General features: G+C 34.7%; 1 protein-coding gene across 2 annotated transcripts; it reads left to right on the top strand.

The window, feature by feature from the left end:
• The first annotated feature begins 1,274 nt into the window (after nucleotides 1-1,274).
• LOC126872202 (putative ferric-chelate reductase 1 homolog) lies at nucleotides 1,275-24,339 on the top strand. Of its 2 annotated transcripts, none has more exons than XM_050631866.1 (12): nucleotides 1,275-1,857; nucleotides 10,553-10,875; nucleotides 11,780-11,871; nucleotides 15,890-16,049; nucleotides 19,077-19,274; nucleotides 19,549-19,644; nucleotides 20,092-20,245; nucleotides 20,793-21,019; nucleotides 21,846-22,086; nucleotides 22,184-22,296; nucleotides 22,985-23,098; nucleotides 23,185-24,339. In XM_050631866.1, exons 1-12 carry the CDS (start codon nucleotides 1,848-1,850, stop codon nucleotides 23,323-23,325), a joined length of 1,869 nt encoding a protein of 622 aa, XP_050487823.1. In that variant the 5' UTR covers nucleotides 1,275-1,847; the 3' UTR covers nucleotides 23,326-24,339. The 2 variants fall into 2 exon arrangements, with proteins under 2 accessions (XP_050487823.1, XP_050487821.1); XM_050631864.1 differs by having other exon boundaries at nucleotides 20,089-20,245.
• The last annotated feature ends 982 nt before the right edge of the window (nucleotides 24,340-25,321 follow it).

The raw sequence follows: 25,321 nt of genomic DNA, 5'->3' as shown, positions 1-25,321 counted from the left end.
CGGGCATAACGGGTCTTTAAACAAATTTATTTCCTGGACATATTCTCTTCGAGTATCGGTTATCTATACCGTTTCACTATCGACGGATATTATATTAAACATTTTCAATACTAGTTGATATTAAACTAAGCGATATCTTTGTAGTTAGTATTGTTTAGCTCTGTAAAACGATTAATTTTTGAAGTTACGAAATAAAGATGTTTAAATTAATTAAATTAAATTTACAATGCAAATGTTTCATTTATTATTAGATTATATGTATGTAGTACTTAATGGATTAGCTGGATTTGTATTTTAATATATAATATAATTATGTATTAACAGTCTGTGTATAGTAAAGAATTACAATTGCTCAAATTATTCATGATAATTTGTTGGTCATTGGATGTTTTGTCCTCGTACGCTTCACCTTGATATTTGATAGTTTCTTCTTAAGTTTCGTCTGGGATCACGACACGGAGTTTTGGTATGTCGTGCCTTCCCTCCGTTATCCCCGATCCGTAGAGTAAAAGCTAAAACTGTTGTTCAGCATTAATACACAGTAACGTCGAAGTCTAGGTATGGCTTCGCCACATTCTTTAACCTTTTCTCGGCGTTTCCTTTAGGTATTTAAAATCAAGTTGATAATTATTCCTGTATATTGCAAAATAGTTGTCAAATGCGAGTAAGAAAATGACCGAACCAGATACATAAAGAAAAAATCTGTATGTACAACAAATTATAAATAACATATGGGAGAATATAATGTATTGTATTTATATTTAATAATAGTCTGTCTTACAGATATCGACATACAATTTATATACAATTACATACAATTACATACAATTTTATTCATTAACAATATTATATCGTCTTTTGTATACTAATATCATGAATATGTGATTCAGTTGATTATATTACAACCAGATAATTCTTGAAAATATGAATTAAAATTGCAGTATAATTATCCTTGTTACATTGTGACATTCATAATCCTAATTTATGTATTAAAGCCAAAGAAAAGGAAAAGAATTTAGCTCAGTTCTTTATTAAAAAACTGAAAATCTATATATTTATGATTTTGACATGAGGAAACCATTCCTATTATTATAACTATTTATTTATATTCTCCATTTTTCAACATGCTGGTATGTCGCATAACTAATCTTGTGCGCTCATTGTTTAGATTGTAAACAAGGATCAGAAAGAGCGTGGATCGATCTCGTGACACGGGTTCCGTTGGCTAGGTACGGACCTGATGTGGTCTCACGGGCCTTTCAACTCGATCCGTATATCCACTACACAGTCTCTCGTAAGGTGTGGTTCTCAGCGTGCTGGTCAGAACTATGCTCGTCCGGAATCAACAAGTGCTTCTCGAGACTACGTCGGGGAAACACTTGACCTAACCGAACTTAGTGAACATCTTTTTCTTCTCGTAACCTCGCGTGCAAAGGAGAGTTCGAAGGGGGCGCGCATAGGTGGCAGAAAGATTCGCGAAGATTGACCGCGTACACAGATTGGCTTGAGTTCATGATCTTCGGTTACAAATATTATGACACCGGTTTGACTCGGTAGATTGTACAGATTAACCTTTTCACTTTGGGATTCGATTGCGAGACCAGAATCGCCGACATTGTGTTGCTTCTTCTGGTGATCGATGACTCGGTGAATTATTGGTTTTTTTTGCGTTGAAAGATGCATCTATGACGCGCGTGTTCCCTCACCAGGATCAACGAGGATTCTATATGTACACCGGAGTTCCGCTACACGTGACTTCACGCCTTGCCGACTGCGTGTTTATTACGCTGTAGATTTAACTCAATACACAACATAAGATTGAAGTTGACGAGAGAAAATCACCAAGTATGAAGCACCGTGAGTACAGATCTCCAGATGTTATTTCGCAATTAAGGATACGAAACGAGAGAAACGTTAGTTGTAGATGTGTTATACTATTGAAAAGACCAAATAATTCTCTATTTATTGTACTTATCTTCATAAACTGTGATAAATACGAATTGGTATACGCATTTGCGTCTATTTACGACTTCTTACTGAAGCTTCAAATGATCTATGTTTATACAACTTTCATTTCTTATTTAAACTCATAAGACATTCTAACAATGTTTGGTAGAAACACCTTTTAATTATCTAAGATGTATTGTATTTGTTAACATGGAATCATTCGACTTCTATTTAGGGTGTTTCCAGTGGTAGGTTGTTTCATCGATAATGGGGTTTATTGATGGATAGATTCAACGCGGTCCATTGACCAAATTCAGCATGCGAAAGTCGCAACCCTAGCGTAACATACAGATGACAGATTTCCATTGGTCGCACGACATTTGACATAAAAATGAAATTTCACGCGGAATTTATTTGATGGAAAGAGTACTCGTACAAAAAAGTGACTAGTTTCAAGACGCCTCTTGGTAAAATAAAACCATGACAAATACAGTCGTGGTTCATTCCATATTCTATGGGAACTGCTTAAAAAACAAGTTTTCTGGTGCACCTGTCACCAGCCAGAACGTTTTTATATTCCTGCACGTGGCACGGTGCACAGACGCTTCGTCGAGAGAATGAAAACGTTGAACTATTACGCGAAATCAATTTTGTTTCCACGTATAATGTTCCAATGCAATTAAATAAATAAGCGACTCAGTAATGTTTTAGAATGTTAATCTTGCGTTTGAAGCTTCAACGAACTTTCTTTCCTTGTCCCTTTGGTAACTGATTCTGAATCGATTATTGATAAGTAGTGCATCGGATAGCATTAAAATGAATCGTTCCAACTTCTTTTCGATGACCTATTTTTAAAAGCGTTTCGGAACCTTAACTTTGTCTTTAAAATATTATTTTCCGAATCGCGAGCAATATTTTTGAATATTTTATAAAGGCACGGAAACTTACTGCTTCGATATAATCTGTACTGAAAAGAACAAGTCAATTGTTAATAGTTGGAGAGAATTTATAATAATTTATAGAATAGCGTTTTAGCATAATTTCAATTTATTCTGACGTTAACTAATTATATTACCTAACTAATTTGATTTATTAGAAAAATAAATATGTTATATTAATTAAACTGCTAACAGGTTGATTAAATTTTTTCATCATAAATAGCAAAATCAGCATAAATTTAAAATAATATTCCATCTAATGTTTTTATGTTTGTTAATAGTAGCTGTTGATAATATTTTTTAAGTCTGCTCGCGTAATAAATTAGTTCGCCGTATGTCGTGCTAACGGCAGAAGAATCTACGAACAATGTTCAGCGTGAAATTTCTAGGGCACGAACGCGGGTATACATGAACGAAGTAATAAACGCATAAAATATTATATTAACATATGGTTTGACATATTAACGTAGGAATCTAGATTGCTCAGAGAGGAATTTCTAGGACAGGAAAGTAACGTTACTATGGCTACACGTTCGCCAAACACTTAGTTCTATCGGAAATTGTGGAATATTTCGATGTATAAAATTATTGTTCGAATGTAAAATGTCCATCGAATCATAAATATTTTTCATTTAACTAATTTTGTTGTTAATTTTTATTCTCTGATCATGTTTTATACAATTTTGATGATTTTTTTTCACTTCACTAATGAGTGAATTCAAATGGAAAATAAATGATATGTAATGTTATTTTATTTGCACAAATGACGTGTAATGTGTGATACCACGCAACTGACTCATGTGCTATTCCATTATGTATAATTCATAAGAGCACGTATCTTTCGACACGATAGAGGCACCGTGTAGTATCTTTGTGCGAGTTTTATTTTTGGATTTTCGTATAGGACAATGTTTTGCGTCACGTGTTGAAAATGACGATATTTTAAAGAATATTCAAAGCCTGCATCAACTTCTTTATACCTCACTCTTCATCCTTATGCAATATTCAAACAAAAAATAAATTCTAAACTTTTGAAGCTGATATATAAGGAAAGAAAGTGTGAAATGAAAGATGTATACATCGAAGTATTCTCTAGGGTGTAAAATACACATAGTTAGGTAGACAAAGATATTTACGCATCGTTGTTTCTTATTTATTCAGACACAGATTAAGTTCACTCATAAATTTTTTGTAACCTGAAATCTACATAAACGTTATACTTTAATCTGCATAAAGTATCTTAATCTGAATGTAAAAAATTGTTATCCGCAAAATGAATTAATCTCAAAGAAACGAGAGCTCTAATAGAAATATTTAACATAGAAAATATTTTCTCAGTAATCTTTCCAGCCGTTATACGCAATAACATTCAGTTTGCTTCTTCGTTTTTCATTTCAGACGTGCACTTTCAATCGTAAATCATATCGAACGATAATGACGATAAAAAATGAAAAGAGAGGCAAGAAAGGAAATTGAATTGTCTCTTTTGCCGCAGAAAGTACCATTTCGCTGTTAGAAATTTCACCTCGTGTGATAGCTACGGGATCGAACGAAAGCGCAATTCCTTGGGTTAACTCGGTCACAATGTAACATTGTGCATTCTCCGAACTACGATCCATAGATCGGTGGGTGAGCAGCAGCGTTGCCGTGCGCGTGCGTGCATCGCGGGTGGAACGAGCCGCAAAATGCAACGCGGGAAGCCTTGTGCTCGTTGTTTCGAACAATACCGTAATGATACATGATAATAACCGGCGAAGCGTGATTGCCGTGCTTCTTAACTCTTCATCTGTCATTCAAACGTTGTTTTTAATGAATGGATTTTTATCCTCCCGGCTTCCCCCGTTACGAACTCCATCGATGAAAGGAACAATGTGCCCGTTTAAGTCTATTGTACATAATACATGTGCACAAGCCTGTATTTTTCGCTTTACCACGACGAGTAATATTTAAAATAGGTTACTGATCAAAAGGATCTGCACACTTGTTTATTTTTTGACATAATGTAATTTAATTAGGGAACTGTATACGTAGAATAGAAACGATGCGTTGATTTATGATGATTATACTCTGTATTAGTAGTCTATTATTATAGCATAGTAAACAAATTTCTAAAAGACTAAATATGCAATGAAATATTGGCATTTGCGAGAGTGAAACGGCTCATGGTATAATTTCTTAAGAAAATTTATAACAAAACGTTCTGGAGAAGACTATTTAATTTGTAATACACAGATCAATTCTTCTAAACTCATAATAAACTGTCGTCACTAGTTCAATTATATATACCATATATATATATATATATATATATATATATATATATATATATATGTATAAATTTTAATGAATGTCAATAGATACATCAATTATGTCAATCGTGTATTGAGCTTCGATGTAACGTCGGTAAATTTTTAAATAAATAATTAAAAGTTCATTACTCGGTGATTCTACAAGAACATGATAAATATCGCTTTTAGTCATTACTTTCTCATTAATTTATGTAGTTTACTAATATTTATACACTATCGCTATAGGTTGGGTAAGATGCCTGGAATCTTACGCGGGATAGTGTATATACTCAGTGTGTTTGAACGAAAGTTTGCCATACATCGTCGACGATATGTATCATACACGATGGTATCTGTATTATTTCAATAATACATATAAACTGTTGGAAATTGTGAAGATATTAATCTCGGCGAATAATACTCTGGCATGATGACTTATGTTCATGTTTGAATGTACGGCATCCATAATATGCGTTTCGCTTTTTCAAACGTTTATGGCTGACTAATTACGCGTTTTTACGCTGCTTGTTTACATTTTGTCTAGTCACAACGCGGATATAATAGATACATGTGGGATAAAAAATATATCTCCTAATGGAAAATATGCAAGTAAGATATCGATCATCCGCTATTCCATGCAATTAAAGACGTTGAAAAACTGACAATTAAGCAGCAAGTGCTAATGTCGATGGGAAAGTTCTCCATTGTTTTAGAGGGTCAAGGTATAGATCGCGACACAATTTCGATTTAGGTATGCCGCGAATGGAAAAATCGTATCTACTTACGTACACGACGTTTTGCAATGTCTCTTACTTTTTTCGCAACGATACGACGCATCGAATGTTTCACAGAGAGAAAATATTCTATCGTCGTTCGTATTAGAAAGGCTTGCGACAATACGAAGACCCGCATTCATAAAAATTATCAGAGGTACAAGAATAAAACTAGTATAAGATAAAAATTGTAAGATTGCGAGAAGGTTAAATTTTCCACAAATGCATAGAAACGTGCGCTCTAATCGTCGCTATTATCACGAATGAAATTCGTTGACACTGAAACATTATTCGCGAGACAGCGAGATGTTTAATACGTCTTTTGTAGTTGGAATTCTCGTACACATTCAGTTAGGTAATGTTTGCATGCAGTCTTGAAGATTTCTCTTCGTTTTCACTCTATGGAGATCGGATCGTTGGTGTATTAGTGGTAACAAGCTGTTGTTCGCTTTCGAGTTACGCTTTCAAAACTGTAAAATCAAGAAATACGTATTTCGCGTATAAAGTCGATCATTTTTCGAGATTTTAATTTAAATTTAGTTCGTGAGATATAATACAGAAAAGCTTGGACTTATATGTAGAACTCTGAATATATGGAGTTCAGGCCCGTGAACCAGTGGGATGCAAGAATTTCGGATCTTTAAATATTTCGCGAATTTCGGAGAACATGGGAGGTTGAAATTTTGTAATATTTGTAGATCCGTGGAAGTTTTTGAGATGTCAGGAATTCATGGAAATGCTTGAAATTTCGGGCTGTTTGGGAGATTTCGAAGCGACCGAGACTTTTAGAAAATCCTCAAGTATTTAGAGATTTTGCAGGTTTAAAATAATTCAGGACAGTTTTAAAATCCCTACTAGATTCACCGAGTCGTAGGATTTTCTTCAAAATCTCAAGATTAATATGAAACTTTCTTTGGTAAAAGTGCATGAGTTCTCTGTATTGTGTCCGATGAATTTAAATCTATGTATATTAGTCTGTTGGGAATTCTTTGTTTTCCTTGATAGAGTCATGGCTCACGTTTCACTAGATTTCCCGATTCTAACGAACTCGATATTGGGGCACGGGTTTGCACGTGCCATGATGTCGCAATAGCGTAAATGGACCATAACAGAAGTGGGCAAGCATCGACCTTGTCTCGAATATTTCAGGCTGCAAGTATAAAATAAGTTTCGTAATTGTCCTTAAAACACAATCGTTCTTCTGATTGTGGCCATTTGCTCGCCCCAATAGAATGGTAGCGTAACACCATGATTTCTTCGAAACGAGGAGAGTCGTAGAGGATGATCTAAGTTTCCAGCAATTCACATAATTGAAGTCAATTATACACCGCTGATTCCATCGAACACGATCGTATCTGTACAAAATTTGACTTCAGAAATATTCCTACCAAGTGATACAAATATTTGAACATTTATAAAAACTTTCTTCCGAATATATATATTCTGTGTTATACGAAACATTTGAAAATTTCATTAGCATTTTAATGAGACACGATTATCACGATTATATTGGTAAGATTTGAAATACATCTGAAAATTTACATAGAAATTACAACATATTTATTGTAAGCTTACACTTCTCAGAGATCGTCAAAATATTTGATCGGATAATTATTCGTTATATTAATAACTCACAGCATTCAGAAGGATGATATTTAACTAATTATATGTTTAATATCACTGTTCATATTATGTATTGATTTTTTACTGTAATGTAAGTATATGTTTGCAATAAATTTTATTGTAGATTTTCAGATTGTTTTCAAAATTTACCGATATAATCTTAACAATAATTTCCATAATAATTTAAGTTTCATTAAAATACTAATGACATTTCGAAATGTTTCGTATGACACACATAATTGCATTCATAAAAGGTGTCTGCAAGTGTTCGAATATTTTCATGGGCCACTCTATTTGCAACGATATGGGAGTGTTTCAATACATATAAGCAATAGTATATAGAGACAAAAATATTTGAACGAGTAGAAAAATGTCAGAAACGCGATCGCCAGTGGATCGCCAGTGTACCGTTTTGTTATTTACAACGATTCAAAGACTGCCGAGTTGTGTGCAACCCACGCATGAAAGACGCTCACTTTCACCTATTGAGTTCTGCTGGACGACCCACGGGATTTCTTTGCTTGCACATTCCTAAACGACACTGAAACACCGCGCCAGTTATATTATGTAATAGGCAATAGCTTTAATAGCTCAACCCTCGTCGTTGAGGCACGTGCAACAGCATTACTCGATTCAAGGAGGAACGCGATAATTCTTTATCTTTTCCTTTTATTTTTCTTGGAAATGCAGAAAATATTTGTTAAAGTAGAGTGCCTAGTAAGTAGATTGCATTAAATATGTATTTATGAAGAATTTGAAAGTACAGTAACAAATGAAATGCACATAATACATAAAAGTATAGTAAGATAGTTCTAGCAGTTATTTAACAGATTAACGAAATTGCTATTTAGGTGGCAGTCTTTTAATTATATTCGTGAAAATGTGAGCTTCGCATAAATATCCGCAGTTTACTAAGAAGTAAAGTGTCCACAGATTCTTATTTCGCGGATTGCGTTATTTTCTCATTGATGTATGAATCATGGCCGCATCTGGACAGCAGAATCTGCGGTTACGGTATTGCTAAACTCATAAAGTTGCGCCACGATAACCAACAGTCCGATGCACTAGACGTTCTCGATCTTTTTTCACCTACGAAGAAAAATACCTAACGCGAACTTATACGATTTAATAGAGGAAAGCACGGATCTTTTTTATCTTCCCGTTTTCCTTATCCGAATTTCTCTCTTAATTTTTCATCCTCTTTTACAAGATTATGAAAATGCTCGCGAGAGGAAGCTTGCGTATTCTGCTTGCGAGGATAACATAGATCAAAATTTTTCCAAGTTTTCAGAGCGAAGCTGATTAAAAAGTGGGTATGAACTGTAAGTTCGACTTTTTAATCTCTCTGCCCGTTTTCGATCCCTCTGCTCCTTTTTCTATTTATTAATAAGTAGTACAAAAATACGCTTCATCTGTTTCATTGTAACGTAGAGAAAAACGCGAAGTGGTATACTCTAGTATTATTTTATTTTATTTATTAGAATACATAGCCCTCGCCTATCGATGGTAAAGTATGAACAGTAACATCAAAGTTATTGTTTCAATTCTAAGTAATCGAATTTTTTAAAAATTTACTTCATTTGAAATTCCTAACACTTTTCGAAAATCATAGAATTCCTACATGGTTTACGTTTCACTTGTAAATGAATTATTCTCATTTTCGTTCGAGTTACTTTTATTCTGTAATATATGAACATTTACAGAAACAGTTATATCGATGAAAAGTATTTAATTTATGAAAATCATTAATAAATGTCTATCTAATTTTTCTATAAATTGTTTATCTAATTTACGAAATTATATACATTATGAAATGGTTAATAGAAGGACAGAAAAAGAGGTACGAAAGTTCTCAATGTTGATGGCACTAAATATGCTCGAAGCAAGTGCAGAAATGGAGCAGCGGGAATTCCGGTCAGTTTAGAGCGGTGACTAATGCTTCACATTCATAGTGTTAAACTGTTCGATAGTCGCGGGTGACGTATACAGAAAAGTAGTCGTATAAGTCATGTATCTATATACATTCTGTCACTAAGAAACTACCACGAATTTTCCAACGTTATAAAATGTAGCTGGTTTTATTATGCACACGTAGATATTCTTGGAATTGGGTCAATATCCTTGTATCGTCTTCGCATAGTCTGGAACGTGTAAAAAGTAGATTGAATAATGCGTATTCGCTTCGTATAAGGACACTTCGTCGATGGTATTCGTTCTTCTGTACAGACTAGTCTTACGAGTTTATGGGACTGTCTAGCGTGATACAACTTTGACGCTCGTTCATTAGTATGAAATCTTCATCGGACCGACCAGCGAAGAAAAAATTTGAAGAAATACAGGAATCAAAGTAGAAAGTCTAAAGAGCGACCTTTGGTGTTTTTTGAAATACTTGAAAGCGTGTGAAGAGAGAAGAGAAAGATTGACCGACTAATATTGGTCTAATTATTGCGAATATGAAACTCTCGAATTATTTCAATAATTTGTCCAACTAAATCCTTATCTAATTTTATTTCGATACGTTATTAATGTAGCTACTAGTCTGCAGAACTCCCACTTATCTGGACTCCATTTATTCCGGATTGTAACGGAACTGCAGTTAATACTCGATTAACTAAACTCGCGTTACGATAGAATTTACATTGTTCGAACGCAAACTTATATCATTTGGAAGAAAAACCGTAGGTAAAAGAATTGATATTGGCAAATTCTTGTTACACTAATTCGAATTAAACAATGGGCTTCAAATATACTGTACGCGTTATATAAAAGTCGTATATTATGTTGTGTTCATCAAAATCATCATGATCACATTTGTAAAGTTTGTAAGAAATAGAAAAATGTAGGTATATTTAAGCCAAGAAATATGTAGTATGATCGCGGTAGTACTTATTTAGTAATTCAATTAAGCAATTTAATATATTAAGTTTCGTAATTTAAAAGGAAGGTCGTATATGATTAAATGTGTAAAATTTGTATGTTACAGTAATGAAAGGAACATTTGTAATCTTCCTAAGCGTTCTCTCGTTGAGAACGCTGGGTCTGCCGACTGGAGCACCGCCAGATTCATGCAAAGATCTGATGCCTCGTCATCCTGGAAGCACGAAGCAGGAAACTTACCCTCCTCCTTACCAAGTTTTACCAGCTGCAGGACAAGGCAGAGTCCGGTTAATTCTGGGAAGTCCTCACGGTCTTGCCTACGAGGGTTTTATGATACTTGCACATGACTCCGAGACCGGTGAATTCGTTGGAGAGTTCGCCAACTTGCCCGATTCGGCAAGAATCGTCGAGTGCACACAGGGTATAAAGGTAAACACGTTACTGTGTCATGAGTTATTTTATTAAAGTTTTCAGATATTTGCCAATTTTAAAATGAAATGAAAAAAATGAAAAAATGATAAATTCATAAAATATTGGAATAATGTTATATATTATTCTATAATTACTATATATTCTTGAGGATTACAGGAAAGAGACACGACAAGTCACACTTTCTGTCTTTTATAGAAAATCACTTTTAGAATTCAATATTACAGCTACTTCCATCACCTAAAATGTTATTCCATTCAATTTAGATTCGATTTATTAGATTTATTCGACTTCTAGAAATATTGATTGTTCCAACATTAGCTATTCTATTGGTTTCATATAAAATTTCTTGAAATCATTATCTATTTTTACAAGATAATAGGAGGTCATTTTTAATTGCAACTATTTAATATATATATATTTAATTATGATAATATTATATAATCATTAAATAAGTAGGATAAGACTATGAATAACAAGCGCACCAACCTAAATAATATGCATACAGGAGCAGATGAGCTAATAAACAAATAAATATGTTTCGTACGTTTTGATCGAAATAAGAAATAAAAAGTACCAGATAAGATAACATAAATAAAGTATATTGATTACATAATATGATACAAATGTTAAATAACGACACGAGTATCAGATACAGTAACAAATAATTTAGCATATTGGTCGAATAAGGGTTTGAAAGGTGTTCTTCGAGCGATCAATACGATTTTTTTCGAATGATTAGAAAGTTTGATGGTTTATAGTATTTCCCGATAGGATCGTTTCGATCGTAGTTAGCAAGCTCTCGAAGGCTACGTGAATCACGTTGTCGTGCGCTCCCGAAGGACAGAGGCAAAGTGCTACACGACACGACGATTAAATGCTTTTTCCTTTTCCTTTTGTTAAGAACGCGGTGACTCACACGAACGTCAGCAAGAAGCACAATCTCGAGTTTGACTGGGAGGCACCTGTAAATTACGAAGGCACCATTGTTTTCAAGTGAGTATTCGATAGAACACTCGCGGGTTTACGTTATTTCGTAATCTCGTTCAAATTTCTATCAATTGTCGTATATCCTTAGGAAATTTTGATATTGACTAAAAGTATCGCAGAAAATTCGATGATATCATGTATTTAAATATCGTACGCATTTCTTGTTTTTACAATGAATTTATTTTACTTCGGTTGAATGATATATATTGCAATAAATGTATTGCCACGATATGGCAGTTGAATGTGCAAGAGGTATGGTTTGTAAGAATGCGGAAGCAAGATATATCAGATCATGAAAATCAAACCTTGTCGTACTTCAATACTTTCACAGTAAACCTCTCGTAATCCTATCAAGACTTTTTGCATTCAGAGATCTTGTACTTTCAATACTGCCATTTCAAGGTTGCATAACTCTTTCATTTACACCTAATTACGATAGAATTATTATGCGTTACAATTATTTTTAGTAGTGAATTTTTCTCATACTTCTCTACTTCCATTTATTTTATCTTTTTTAAATTCATTAAAATTTTCTTTATTTTCTCGCGTCCTCGAACCTTCCATTCTTCCTGATGTTTAAGAAACATTTTCTTGAAGACGTATTTGGAATATTCTTCGTCGTAACGAATGAATTACAAGTTTTTACACGGTTTGTAAAACGCCACTTTATATTCACCGCTTATTTTGTTTGGTCATTTTTATCGACTACTCATTCCTGATTTTTATAACAATCGATACAAATAGCTTGCTTACTATCTGCACGATGAAGCAATAAAATAAAACATCACGGAAAAATAATTTCTGTATACATCACCAGATTCGTTCCAACGCTTACCATCGCAATAGTATCAGTTATGTCTTATTACAGTGCTAATGAAGTTTTAAAATGTTTTACATAACGCGTACGATACATATACAAAAGTTTTCTGCGCCGAGTGTTCAAACACCTTTGTGTACATATAGATACCTAAGTTTTAAATCAAATAACGCAACTCGAATACTCGAATACAAAAATTCTTGTAACTAGCAGAACAGAATCGATTTTCTGTCAGATTGCAATTTATTACACTAGTCCGCATAAAACAAATTAACTCTGCAATCATACAATAAACCGAATGGAAATTGATGATTCATCGCATTCAAAGCTAATGCAAGAATTCATCTGCAAAGTATCGATGAATCGTTCATTCAATTTCTGGAACAAAACTCGGTCTTCGGATCACGGTGTATATAGCTCACGCACGTAATATGCCACGATCTGTCGCACGTATGAATTACGATTAGAAACGAACGAATGAACGCGCGTGGCACGGAGGCGCCTCGGCATCTCCCGTGCACGGAATACAATATAACACGGTTAACGGTGAACGGTGAAACGGCTGGGACATTCGTTATAAACTTTTCCGCTGGTAATCGGTGCCACCGGTTATTTCTGAATGCTCAATTAATACGGGGGACAGAGTGCTGCGCGAGCTCCATTAAAACTTCTCGAGAAATTTATGCCGATAGCCATAAATAACCATTCGGTTCGTTCGAATTCCGCTTTTGACATGTCGCCGGTACCAGTCCACCCTCGTTCATGCTACGTAGTTCATTCGTTCATTCTCCTTTTGATTCGGATTATCGTTTTAGATATCGAAGCGATCTTTATTTTAATTTGGAGACCACGGCAGAAGGGAATAATAAGTACATCGTTATTGATTTTATAATTCCATTGTCATCTTACGTCTAAATAGAAGCACTTTAGTACGATGTAATTGGAAATGAAAACAACCTGTTAGGATTGATGTGCTAAAAACCTGTTAAAAGTAACTGACAAGCGGACGAAGTTTTATGGAAGCCAAAGATATAATTATTAAAACAATATTTTAATATCCTCTTTAATAACCCTTTATTGTGGATCTTACTACTGTGACGAGTAGTATTTTGAAAATCTTTAAAGGGATTAAGAAACACATATTTGGCTTCAAAGCGAAATAAAAAGATTTCAATTACCGGGAATTGATCAACAACGAATTTTAAACATAGAAGATATGACTTATCGTGTTTTTCATCTGTAATCTTCGTATATGTAATTAAAACGAGAAATCTCATTCATATAAATAAATCTCTCTATACTTTTCTCGAATCTCTAGAAATTTATGGTTTGTTTGAATTCTGCTTTTAACACAGTCTGATATCTGGTCCACTCTCGTCCAGTTAGATTGTTCATTCGTTGATTCTCAGTTCGATACGAAGCCTTCTTCCACGCTATCGAAACGATTTTTCAACATTAGACTCCGACTCGTTATTCGTTCTCAACATTGTTATCTTTTATTCCCACGCCTGCACTGGTAATGGGTTGCATCACGTTGACCCGGAAGATCGTAATTTATGGTCTTATCTGCCGAGATGTTGGAATACGAATTGACGTTCCTATAACCCTCCTTTACGAAAACGGAGAGGAACGTTGGTTACGTTTCGTAACTGATTATGATGCATCGGCTAGAGTAATTGTAGGGTCATTAAATGGAGTAACTCGAAGATGGTTTGACTTTCCAACTGACAGTCCTCTGTTTGTTCGATTGGGAAGAAATATCTGTATATGTAATTAGGGAAACTTTCCAGTTTCGTTTGGTGTTTCATTGGTATTCAAAAGTTTGCACCTACAAGTTCATTTGCATCCTGTATTGTCTGTTTAAACTTTTAAATGAAAGAAACTGCAAATGTTGAGATTTCTAAACTTTGGTATGCCTTTTATTTGCTTAGTTACCTACTTTCAAATGTACATAGCTGATATTAAAAGTACCAATATGTTTATTATTATTTACTTTAATGCTTCTAGTTGCAGCGAAGAAACGAGAACGTGTACAGTAATCTGAATAAATATTTCGTTTATGAGTACTCTATGAAAGTACTTGAAAGAAACAACAATTTACATAATAATTTGATTACACACAGTATTTGTATATATGTACCTCTATTTTTTAATAAAGCGTTTCGTTTTTAGTATAATTTTTGCAATCATATTGAGGTATTACCAAACGATATGAAATCTAAGTAGTAATTTTTTAGTATGTAAATGCTATAATAAATACAGTCATGTGCAAGATAACTTCGTTCGTGTTAAACTATGTACAACCTTCCGATTAAAGGTATAAATAACCTAACACAAATAAAAATGATAAATGGTAATACTTGCATCGCCTGCTTTTATTGTAACATTCTGATATTACCGATAAAAACTGTTGATAAAAACTGCGACATTAACTCGTTTTAACATCGCATGTCCCAGCATACTCCACTGTAATTCACGTACACAGTTCACTGTTCATCAAATTAGGATCATACGCAATACTTCCATTTTGTTAATTACAATATGTTCTAATTACAAGTAAATACGTAGACGGTCATGTGCATATAATTTGTTTAATCCATTATCACACCATATCAAAGAATATCCGCATCGTTCATTATATCATCCAATTTGAGGATAAAAGTCCCAAATGTTTTTTACCGTAATGAGGACATGAAACGGTAATAAAGGCAAAGCACGGAAGCACAATTATTAGCACGTCTACTACACCATCGTAATTAATAAACTTCGTCAATAGAATTCGTCTAGACCCTTCAATTTTACAAAAAAAAAAAAAAAAAAAAAAAAATCGAAAATACTGAAAAATACGAATAGTCTTAATTCGTCCATCATGAATTTTAGCACATCGTTTATTCGAGCACATCCATAATTCGCATACATATGTTTGCCTGAAATTGATCGAAGTGTCCATTGTCGGTAATATAGCTCCGAACGAAACACACGATATTCCTTGGACCTTTGGCTATTGCACTCTTTCAAAGAACCAACATACCGTAATTACCGCAATCAATACCAATACGGTATCTTCGTCCTCCTATCAGTCATTTGTACTTCGCTGAAACGCTCCCATTTCCCTTTTCACCGTCCATGGATCGATACATGTTTCTCGTAACTCTCGTTGATCGTTTCTTTCTTTTTTTCTTTTCTCCCTATTCTACCACGTTGCAGGTCCACGTTCGCGCAGGATTACAGTACGTACTGGGTCGGCGTGGAATCACCGCCAGTTAACGTTCGCAAGCGATCCATCGACGTATTGACCTCGTCTACACCGATCAGTACACTGAGAACTACCACGCCGCCCTATTACAGTCCGACCGTCGATTACGAGGTAAGTATTCTGCGTCCCATTACGTCCCGACCGCTGATCACGAGGCAAACGTGCTTTTCACACCCGATAATCATAACCGCGACTGATCATCGACTATCCAGGGAAAGGGCTGGCGAAGTAAAATCGTGTCCTAACATTGAAATTATTAAACCACTATCTCTTTGATACCTGTTTACGATTGTGAAGGTCTTTGATCGAACAAACGCGCTATGGTACTTACTATATCTGTTCAGAATGACAAAAATGTGAAGTCGATTCATGCTATTATATTTTTGGCAAATTACTGATTGGCTATTTTATGGAGAAATTAACAGGTACCATAGGGTATTTCTACGAATACTCGATGGTAACGGTTGGACTGCGGATATTTATGCATCTATAGGAAATTTGAAAATGCAAAAATTGTACAAAATGAACGTAGCCTGAAAAATATACAGAATATCAAAAGTATAGTGCTTTCTATAATATTTCGTAGGTACAACAATTTTTTTGTTATCGAGGTTCTACTTTCTTTATTATATTCTGAAAAATATTAATTTGTATAAAAATTCGCAGTCAAAAATATGAATCATATTCTGCTCTTATTACTATAATTTTGATATATACCCGTACTTACAATAAAAAAATTGAGTTCTTAATAACCGCATTTCTATATAATTTAACAAACACTATCTCATACAGCGAACAATGTTTTAATGAAAACTTACTTTAATGCTTTTAATTTTATGCTTTGTTAATCGCGTAAATTAATTCATATGCAAACACATAGGCGTATATTTGCAGTAGGTCAACAATGTAGTTAATACATATGTACATACACGTTGCGTATGGGTCTAATAAGAAGTTGTAATTTAGAATACTAAATAAATATTTGAAGTAATAAATCGATCATATTAAATTACTTGGATCGGTTAAGAATTTCTATTACGTTTTGACATAGAAAATACAAAGCAATACAATGGTTTTCTACAAACTTGAGAGAAATTTTAGAAATCTTTTAAAGTTGATTTTCAAAGGAATTTTTGATAAATAGATTTCACGATAATTAACGATATATGTGAATGAATGTATCTAGAAACAAGAATATATAATTAATAACAAAACAGAAAGGTATAATTAATCAAAGAGTACATTGATAAGGGATGTGCGTGTACAATAATTACGAGTTAAAAGTAAGTTTATATTCCGACGTATATTGGTTGGACGATATGCTGCTACATGTATTATGTATGCACAATTGCGCACACCTGCACGCTAGTTAGCTTCGTACAAATGCATAATTTCCATCGAACGGGATACGCTCTTGGTTTTATACTTTATATACTTTCGCCGTTCACTTTCGTGTATCTTCCGATCCGACCGCGCCCCGTAATTTTTGCTCCATTGTCCATTTATTTTTACGTGACTTTATCTTCGTCGCATCAACGCGCAACGCGCCTCAAGGATTAATCTGGGCCAATGGCGAAACGGTGAAACGTTGTGAAACAAAAGGGGACGATAAACTACTTACTCGAGTCATATTTTAATTTTACTTCCCTTTTTACTAGGATGCTTCTTCGTATTGACAGATAGACTATGACTAATTTTATCACTGATTAATTTTTAGACAAATGATTCGAATATCGTTTGTCAATTTTAGTAGAAGATAATAAATCTTCTTTTTCACCATTAATTTCCCATTATTTCATATATATTAGTAACGTTTACGTATAATTAATACAAATAGTTAAATAAAAATGTTCATGTACTTGAAAGCGGTAAGATATTAAACATACTATAAATAATATATGAAACATTTATTGCCTATAAGAACGTATTAGTATGGAAAGAAACAGAAAAATAGCGTATCCCACGGTCGCTAATACGGACACGCGTTCATCTTATCTTTATTCAACGAGCAATTAAAGCAATCACGAGTCCAATTACTCCGTGTGATGTACAAAAATCTTCCTACGACAAAATCGGACGAACTCGCAGGTGTGCTTAATAGAAATGAAAAATGTATATACATACATGAAGTTGGTAATAATCAGCTCTCAAAGTCCGCAATTATTCTGTCTCGCGAACTGTGTCTAAGTTGAAGGTCGGTTGTCACATTTTCCGTCCCTCCGAGACTTCGATCAATCTGCGTCTCTTTTGTCATTCGTGACCACTTTGTATTGTAATTAATCATTGAATTGATATCTTGATGTTCGAGCATTCAACGTTAATCACATTGCGTTGCGTATGCATTGCTGTGCACCGCGGTTCAAGTTATAATTTTGATTCGAGTGTCATCTTGAATACGAGCTGCAAGCGTGTTTTGTTTGAATTGACTTCCGCGACAAATGAAAAGATACAGGTCGACGTGTTCTTTGCGTACCGTCCTCGTTACCGGTCCACTTTCGAAACGAGATCGACGTGAGAAAAGGCGGCACGCGAATGAATCCACGCCGGTTTCTCGCTTGGAAACTTTATTGAGGAGTTCCAGAGTGGCGGACTGAAACTACTCCATTAACCGGCTGCGACGCGAGCTGCTTCTCTGCACACACGTATCGCCGGTGTAGGATTTCTCGCCGCGGAAATATCTTCGTATTTTGGATGAAAATAAATCTTTCGGAAATCTCTTGAAACTTTACCGCCAGATTCATGCCAGACGATAAACGTGGTTGAAGAATCTATTGGCTCTAGGATCAACCGTACTCTTAACTTTGCGTGTTAACGTTTGTTCATCCTTTCGTATTATTAGATTAAATTATACGTAGACACTGTCCGTGCCAGATATGAGATGTGTATTGACACGACGAACTTCTATTTCTATTTCCGTACGAAAGATTATTCTGTTTCTCTAGAGAAACTAGGAAAGCTGCCTGGAAACTCCGTTCTCGGTTGGAGAACTTGCGTTCGGTCCTGTATAAATCTCTGTGTTCTTCGTACCCGATTCTCGAATCTTAAGATTGTACAAACGCTTTGAGTATTAACCGACGTATAATTTCTTCAGAACTTTGACGACAGCGAGTTATTGTATTTGAACGTGTTATTCTTTAGACGAAAGATGTTGAGGATCCTTTCTACGCCGGATGTGGCTCCACGAAGAATTGCTTTGGTACCCCAGCTGGATGCATCGAGGCCAAAAATTGTATCGCTGCGGTTACTGTACTTGTTCAAGGAGAGCGATATCTGTTTGAATTGCAAGGACGTGATAGTAAATATGTCGCTGTTGGTTTATCCGATGACAGTAAAATGGTAATTTCTTGTTGATTAAAAATAATGTACTTTGGTATATCGTGCTTAGTCATCCAAAAATATCGATTAAATTAAATTATTTTAAATTAAATTACATTAATTATTTGCTACCTAAATAATTACGGATACCTAATTTAGATCGTGGTAAATTTTATGCAACAATGGTTATACTGATTAGAGAAGTGTAGTCTTAGAAAGTATGTAGAATATTAGATTCAATTCACGTAATTCTACGGTGAACGATTATTTAATCCTTCGTATGTTATATATGCAGGGCGATGACAGTGTAGTTGAGTGCGCGAACGAAGGAGGAGAAATTGCATTACACATGTCTTGGAACTCTGGAAAACGTAATATGCGCCAGCCCATGGTACGTATTCTATTATTTATCATATTAAAGCAGGATACGAACTGAATACCAAATTCTGTGATAATAATAACAAATTTTATTCTGTAGCTGGTTGCTAAGTTCAGAGAGTCTGCATCGCAATTTGCAAATTTGAAAAACGAATTTTTAACTTATTTTATTAATCGTTCGAATAAACATCCAATGATTCGAATTAAATAAAATTAGGATTGAAAAGAAAGAAGAAACTTCTACCTGCGACTAATATCGAGGTCACTGTTACGTGAGCACGCGAGTCGCGAGCAAGTGAAATTAATAAAATCTTGATCAATGAGCCCCGCGGCGATGGCCGACTTTCGCCTGTGTGTAACATTGTTATCGATTAGTTCTTTGTGAGAATGATTGCATCGATTCGCAGTTTACGAGAAATCTCTTGTGACCTTGATCCATTTGCGATTTCCTTTATAGCAGGAAGGAGCAGTCCAATTGGAGTCGAGTGCGATCAAGGATGACATAATCACGTGCAGATTTTGGAGAGAGAAGACTACGGTTGTTCAAGGCCGCGAGTATGACCTCGTCAGCACACCATACAATCTTCTCGTGGCAGCTGGCAAAAGTTTAAAAAGTACGTTCAATTTCATTTAATCTTGCGATACTACAACTACTGTGCCGGCCATAAGTATTAGGATACGTTATTTAGTAAATACTGAAAATTTCTAAGAGATTTTACCTTATTTAATATTTTACGTTACGAGGTACAAAATAAGTAAAAAAATAAAGGTAATGAGATCAAATATGGATCAAATATCAGTAGGACTTTTAATACTTATGGCTGGCAATTATATATTATACAACCTTTCTAACGCTATTCTAGGAAACTAAATATTCCAAGATACTTTAAAATAAGTAAAAGACATAATTTTATTAGTGCAATGACAAAGTATTTATTCATCTATCATTATTCTTAGAAATAAAGAAAATAAAAATGAATAAATGCAATAACTTCGTGATTGAGAATACTCTGTAATAAACCCAGATACATGTTTCTGATGAAATGATTTTTTCCAAGAATTCTGCTGAAACTTTTCTTTTTCTCCATCTCCCTTATCACGCAAAGTGAAGCGATTGAAAAACGGAGAAACGTTTAAAGAAACATTTGTCGAAACATTTAGGTAACGGTATCGGATTCCATGACACGGCGTACGACGCGACCGGTGACGCAAAATTATTATCCGACGTTGGTGGTTACACTACGGCGAGCAACATTCTAATTCGTGTTCATGGCGCTCTAATGTTGGCGTCTTGGATCGGTACAGCGTCGATCGGCATTCTTCTGGCTAGATACTACAAGCAGACATGGGTCAGCTCACAGTTGTGTGGAAAGGACCATTGGTTCGCCGTAAGTATCCAATTTTTCCTATAATCGCGCGCACAAACTGGGCTACTGGTAAGATCTCGACCCAGTGGAAGTAACGACCCCGAGGTTGCGTGTGATGGCACCTATTTGACGGGGCGATGCTCTTGTCTCTGGGTTCATGAGTTGGGGATCGAGGTTAATCGGAGGAACCGCGAATGGAAGGGCAATTTGATAATGTCACGGGGGTGGCTCTTCCCGAAAATTACCAGTCGACGCACGAACAGCGTGATTGCAATTTAAATCGAACACATTAATCATTTTGCGTAATCAGATTTTAATTGGGAGACACCGGGTGAAATTGTACCGATCGTCGTGAGAATTGTTTGCTTTATGGCGTGCGGTCCATACGACAATAAATATGCTCGTAATGTTACGTTCATAATGAAATAACAAGAATTAAATTGCTATTGAGATTGGTTAAACGTATCGATTTTGCTCGACAATTAGATATTTTTCATGTAATGCGGTGAATACTTATTAATTTGACTTTTAGTATGCAGAGCACGCTACATTTTTTAAACAGCGTAATGTACTTGACGTTGTTGAACTCGAGAGTCTGAACGTTCCGAAAGAACACTTAACTTTGGCCGATGTCCAAGGATGATATTGAACGTATCTTAGACGGCTGAAAGATACTTAACTTCAGATTATTTAATATCCGGTTCGAGTATTCATATATTATAATAATATCGTCGTCACTTATGTTCCTCACTTTGATGTCATTCATTATGAGAATTTAATTCTATCGATGAAATACAATGAATATTATCGACAAGAATATGTTATTTTGCTCTGTTGTTTACTCAAGTGGCACAGATTCTTTATGATACTGACATGGTCGATGACAATAGCGGCTTTTGTAATAATATTCGTCGAATTGGGTGAATGGAGTTCGGAGGTGATACACGCGTCCTTGGGACTAGCGACCACGATCTTAGCCTTTATTCAACCGTTTATGGCAGCCGCGAGACCTCATCCAGGAGCACCGCGAAGACCTCTTTTTAATTGGGCGCATTGGTTCGTTGGAAACGCGGCACAGATTTGCGGCAGTAAGCTTCTCTTCTTTTTCATACTGCACGCGTTTTTTGTGTACTTCTTTTCTCCACGGACAATAGATTAACCGACGCATTGAAATTCCTTTCACAGTAATCGCAATTTTCTTCGCGGTCCGACTAAATAAGGCCAAACTGCCGGAATGGATTGACTGGATCCTGGCAGCTTACGTGGTATTCCATATTCTGACTCACCTTATCTTAACGGTAAGAATGATATTTGATATTTCGAAATCAAAACTCTCGTACATTCATTCAATTTGTACGATTTTGTGCAATGTACATTATTTTATCTATAGCGGATGTCCTATTTTCATCTATAAATGGATATCTTGAAAGAAGTCGAATAAATAGACTGAAAGAGGGTGGTAGTTGGAATTTTACAAAAGAACAACTAAATGTGTCAAGACTGTCTCAAGGTTAACTTCTTTTTTTTAATGGGTCTTTTTTATCTGCTGCTCCAATTAACCTTAACAAACTTGTTCAAATACCGTGCTATTTTGTTGCTACGCTTTCGACAATATCCATCTGTAAATGAAAAATAAGTTCACTTTGATTATAGTTATTATATGATATTCCTATTTCACTACAAGCTATAATTTGTCGTTTTTAATATTCAGATAGTTACTAACGACATAAAGTTTCGAATTAATTCGCCATGGATTATTAATGTTTTAGAGGAATCAGTTCTCTTTGATCCCGTATGCAATTAGTAGTTCCATATCATGTCTAATATATTTCATATTTGATTATGCAGACCACTGTTGAAAATCTCTTTAATTATACAAGCGCGATTTCGAGACAGGCAAAGCTCTAAATCTGGATCAGCTTTGGTACTAAGTCGGATATTTATAGAGGATCGTTATGTAACGAAGGAAATCAATGTATGTTATAGTTCGTTGGATGTGCCTCTGACAGACAGGCGAGTCAGAGGGTGAATTCATTTCCGATGAAAGACATGCACTCTCGTGGTTCAATGGTCCATCCGGATGCAAGACAGGATGCTCCTGTAAGTTTCTTGCTAATAAGAATCGGCGCGGTGCGCCGAGAATCTCTGAAAATCTTCACCGTCTCATTTCTCATTCTGTTCGATAGCACGCTGGAATCAGGAAATTTATCTTCGGTATATATTTCGTCGTGATCGTCCTATTCACCGCAGCTCTCATTGTAATCACCGTACTGGCGCCTATAGAAGACACATGGGTTACCTTCACGAACAACATTAAAAATTATTAAGCTGCCGTGTAGCGATAAACTGTGCATGAGATTCGTTTGACTACGAATTATGTACGCTGCTGTGTCAGGAATATTATTACGATAAGTTACAAACTGTTTCGCATTGAGTATGTTCTCGAGTGACTGTTTATATATATGTAAATGAGCATCGAATCGAGATAAATTATCGTTTACAGAGATAACTCCAAAATGTGAGTTATATGATAATACATATTATATTGTTTGATACATCGAATGTTGAAAAGTACATAGTTTGAAATTTCTCATAGTAGAAGTATAATAAATGGTATATCATATCATGCTACAAGCGGCAGTACGTAGAATATCTAACTACATTGATTCGATATATTCTCCCATCGACCTTAAATATCTTCGCATATTTTCAATCTTCGCTTCCTTTTACTTGGTAGACTGACTTCTGATAATTGATTGAATAAGTATTCGTGCAAATTATTCGTACAAATGTCCGTCCAAAATAAGAGTATAACTTAAACATAAAATATAAAAACATATTTTATTTTTTTCTATATATGAAAGAAGGCATTAGTTTGTTTATATCTGCGAGATTATTCGCAACACATATATTGTTGTTAGAAGCTCTCAAAGAGTTCTGTCTGTAAGGTGCTTTTATATTTAAGTCGTCTTTATCGGTAAGATATACGCAGATTATCCATATTTATGATGTAACGTTCACAGTATTAGTTTTTACAACATATGTATTTTCGATTTTTACACGTGTTTAAATTTATTTTGTACTACGATAAGTGTTATTCTATAGATAAGTGAAAATAAGAGTTTGTAGAAGTATTATGGAATTGCGCTTAATTAACCGACATCATAATGTTTTCATATGTTATTGATTGTTAATAAATAAAAGTATATACAGAATCGTGTGTTGTGTGAGAAATAATGTAACTCGGCAAAAGTACCTTTTTGGCTTGAATTCATTGTACTAAACGATATTAGATACGTATACGTAAGTGTAGATAAAAGCATTGTCAGCGTTTTTCACAATGTGCAAGTTCTTTTTTCAACCTTACCGTATCGCTATAATTTTATTTCGCTACACTCGTACCAAATTTTCGCTGCTTCGAGTTTTCTATAGGAAAAGTTATCCGTTTATTGTTAAGATCCTACAGAGGACACGGTGGTTGAACTCGGTTAACTGTAAGAGGCCGTTGTTAATCGGTTTAAACAAAATTTGAATTAATTTAAACGATAAGTGAAAGTTGCAGGTCAAGTACATCACCAGTATTTATTTCATTTACATTGAAAGCTTTGTCGTTGGTTTTAACCCTCTCTCATTGCCTTTCAAATTGAAAATATCATGCAGAGAAAGCTCCTCAGGGAGTTTAGCACTTTTAGCATCCATGCTATCGTTATGCTCAAGTTATGGTATTGTTAACCGCGTACTTCAATTCGTTCGTTATTACGCTTTATTATTATGTACATTATAATAGGTTTGAATAGACTGTACAATTAGTGTGTACTATATAAACATGTGTATGTCGAATCTATTCATTCAGCTTTTGACAAGTGTTATATAATCTTCCATCTTCGGCAGAGTTCGAGAATTATTTATTACTAATTAAATCCTTGTATGAGATACGAACATTTATTCATGGCGTCATTCGAAATTAATAGATTTTGACGTGCATATATTCTATGGAATATTCTTGTATATTGTAACGTTAATGTCTAGAATGTGAATGTTTATGCAATTAAAATATGTCAAAATATACAGATAAAATATATAAAAGTATGTAGATATACAGCAATGTATGTAAAGGTTATACAATAAGTATATTGAAAATGTACTATAACAACGGGACGTTCATTAATCATACGCCATCATTATAATTTAAATTCTAACTACACTTAAAATTGAAATTTTGCTCCAAAATGATATTTCATTTTGACGTATACATACGTATTTCTTTCCCTATTGCCAGTTATACTCATTACATACCTTAAATGTTATTTATAACTGTTATTT

This window comes from Bombus huntii, chromosome 12 (assembly GCF_024542735.1).
Source record: "Bombus huntii isolate Logan2020A chromosome 12, iyBomHunt1.1, whole genome shotgun sequence".
Classification (NCBI taxonomy): Eukaryota; Metazoa; Arthropoda; class Insecta; order Hymenoptera; family Apidae; genus Bombus; species Bombus huntii.
The sequence above is the reverse complement of the archived record's forward strand: the minus strand, read 5'-3'. Positions and strand labels throughout refer to the sequence as shown.

Coding starts and splice junctions, on each gene's coding strand:
- LOC126872202 (XM_050631864.1), top strand. Junction 21,020..21,845: donor GAAAGGACCATTGGTTCGCC/GTAAGTATCCAA, acceptor TGTTTACTCAAG/TGGCACAGATTCTTTATGAT. Junction 22,087..22,183: donor CGCGGCACAGATTTGCGGCA/GTAAGCTTCTCT, acceptor TTCCTTTCACAG/TAATCGCAATTTTCTTCGCG.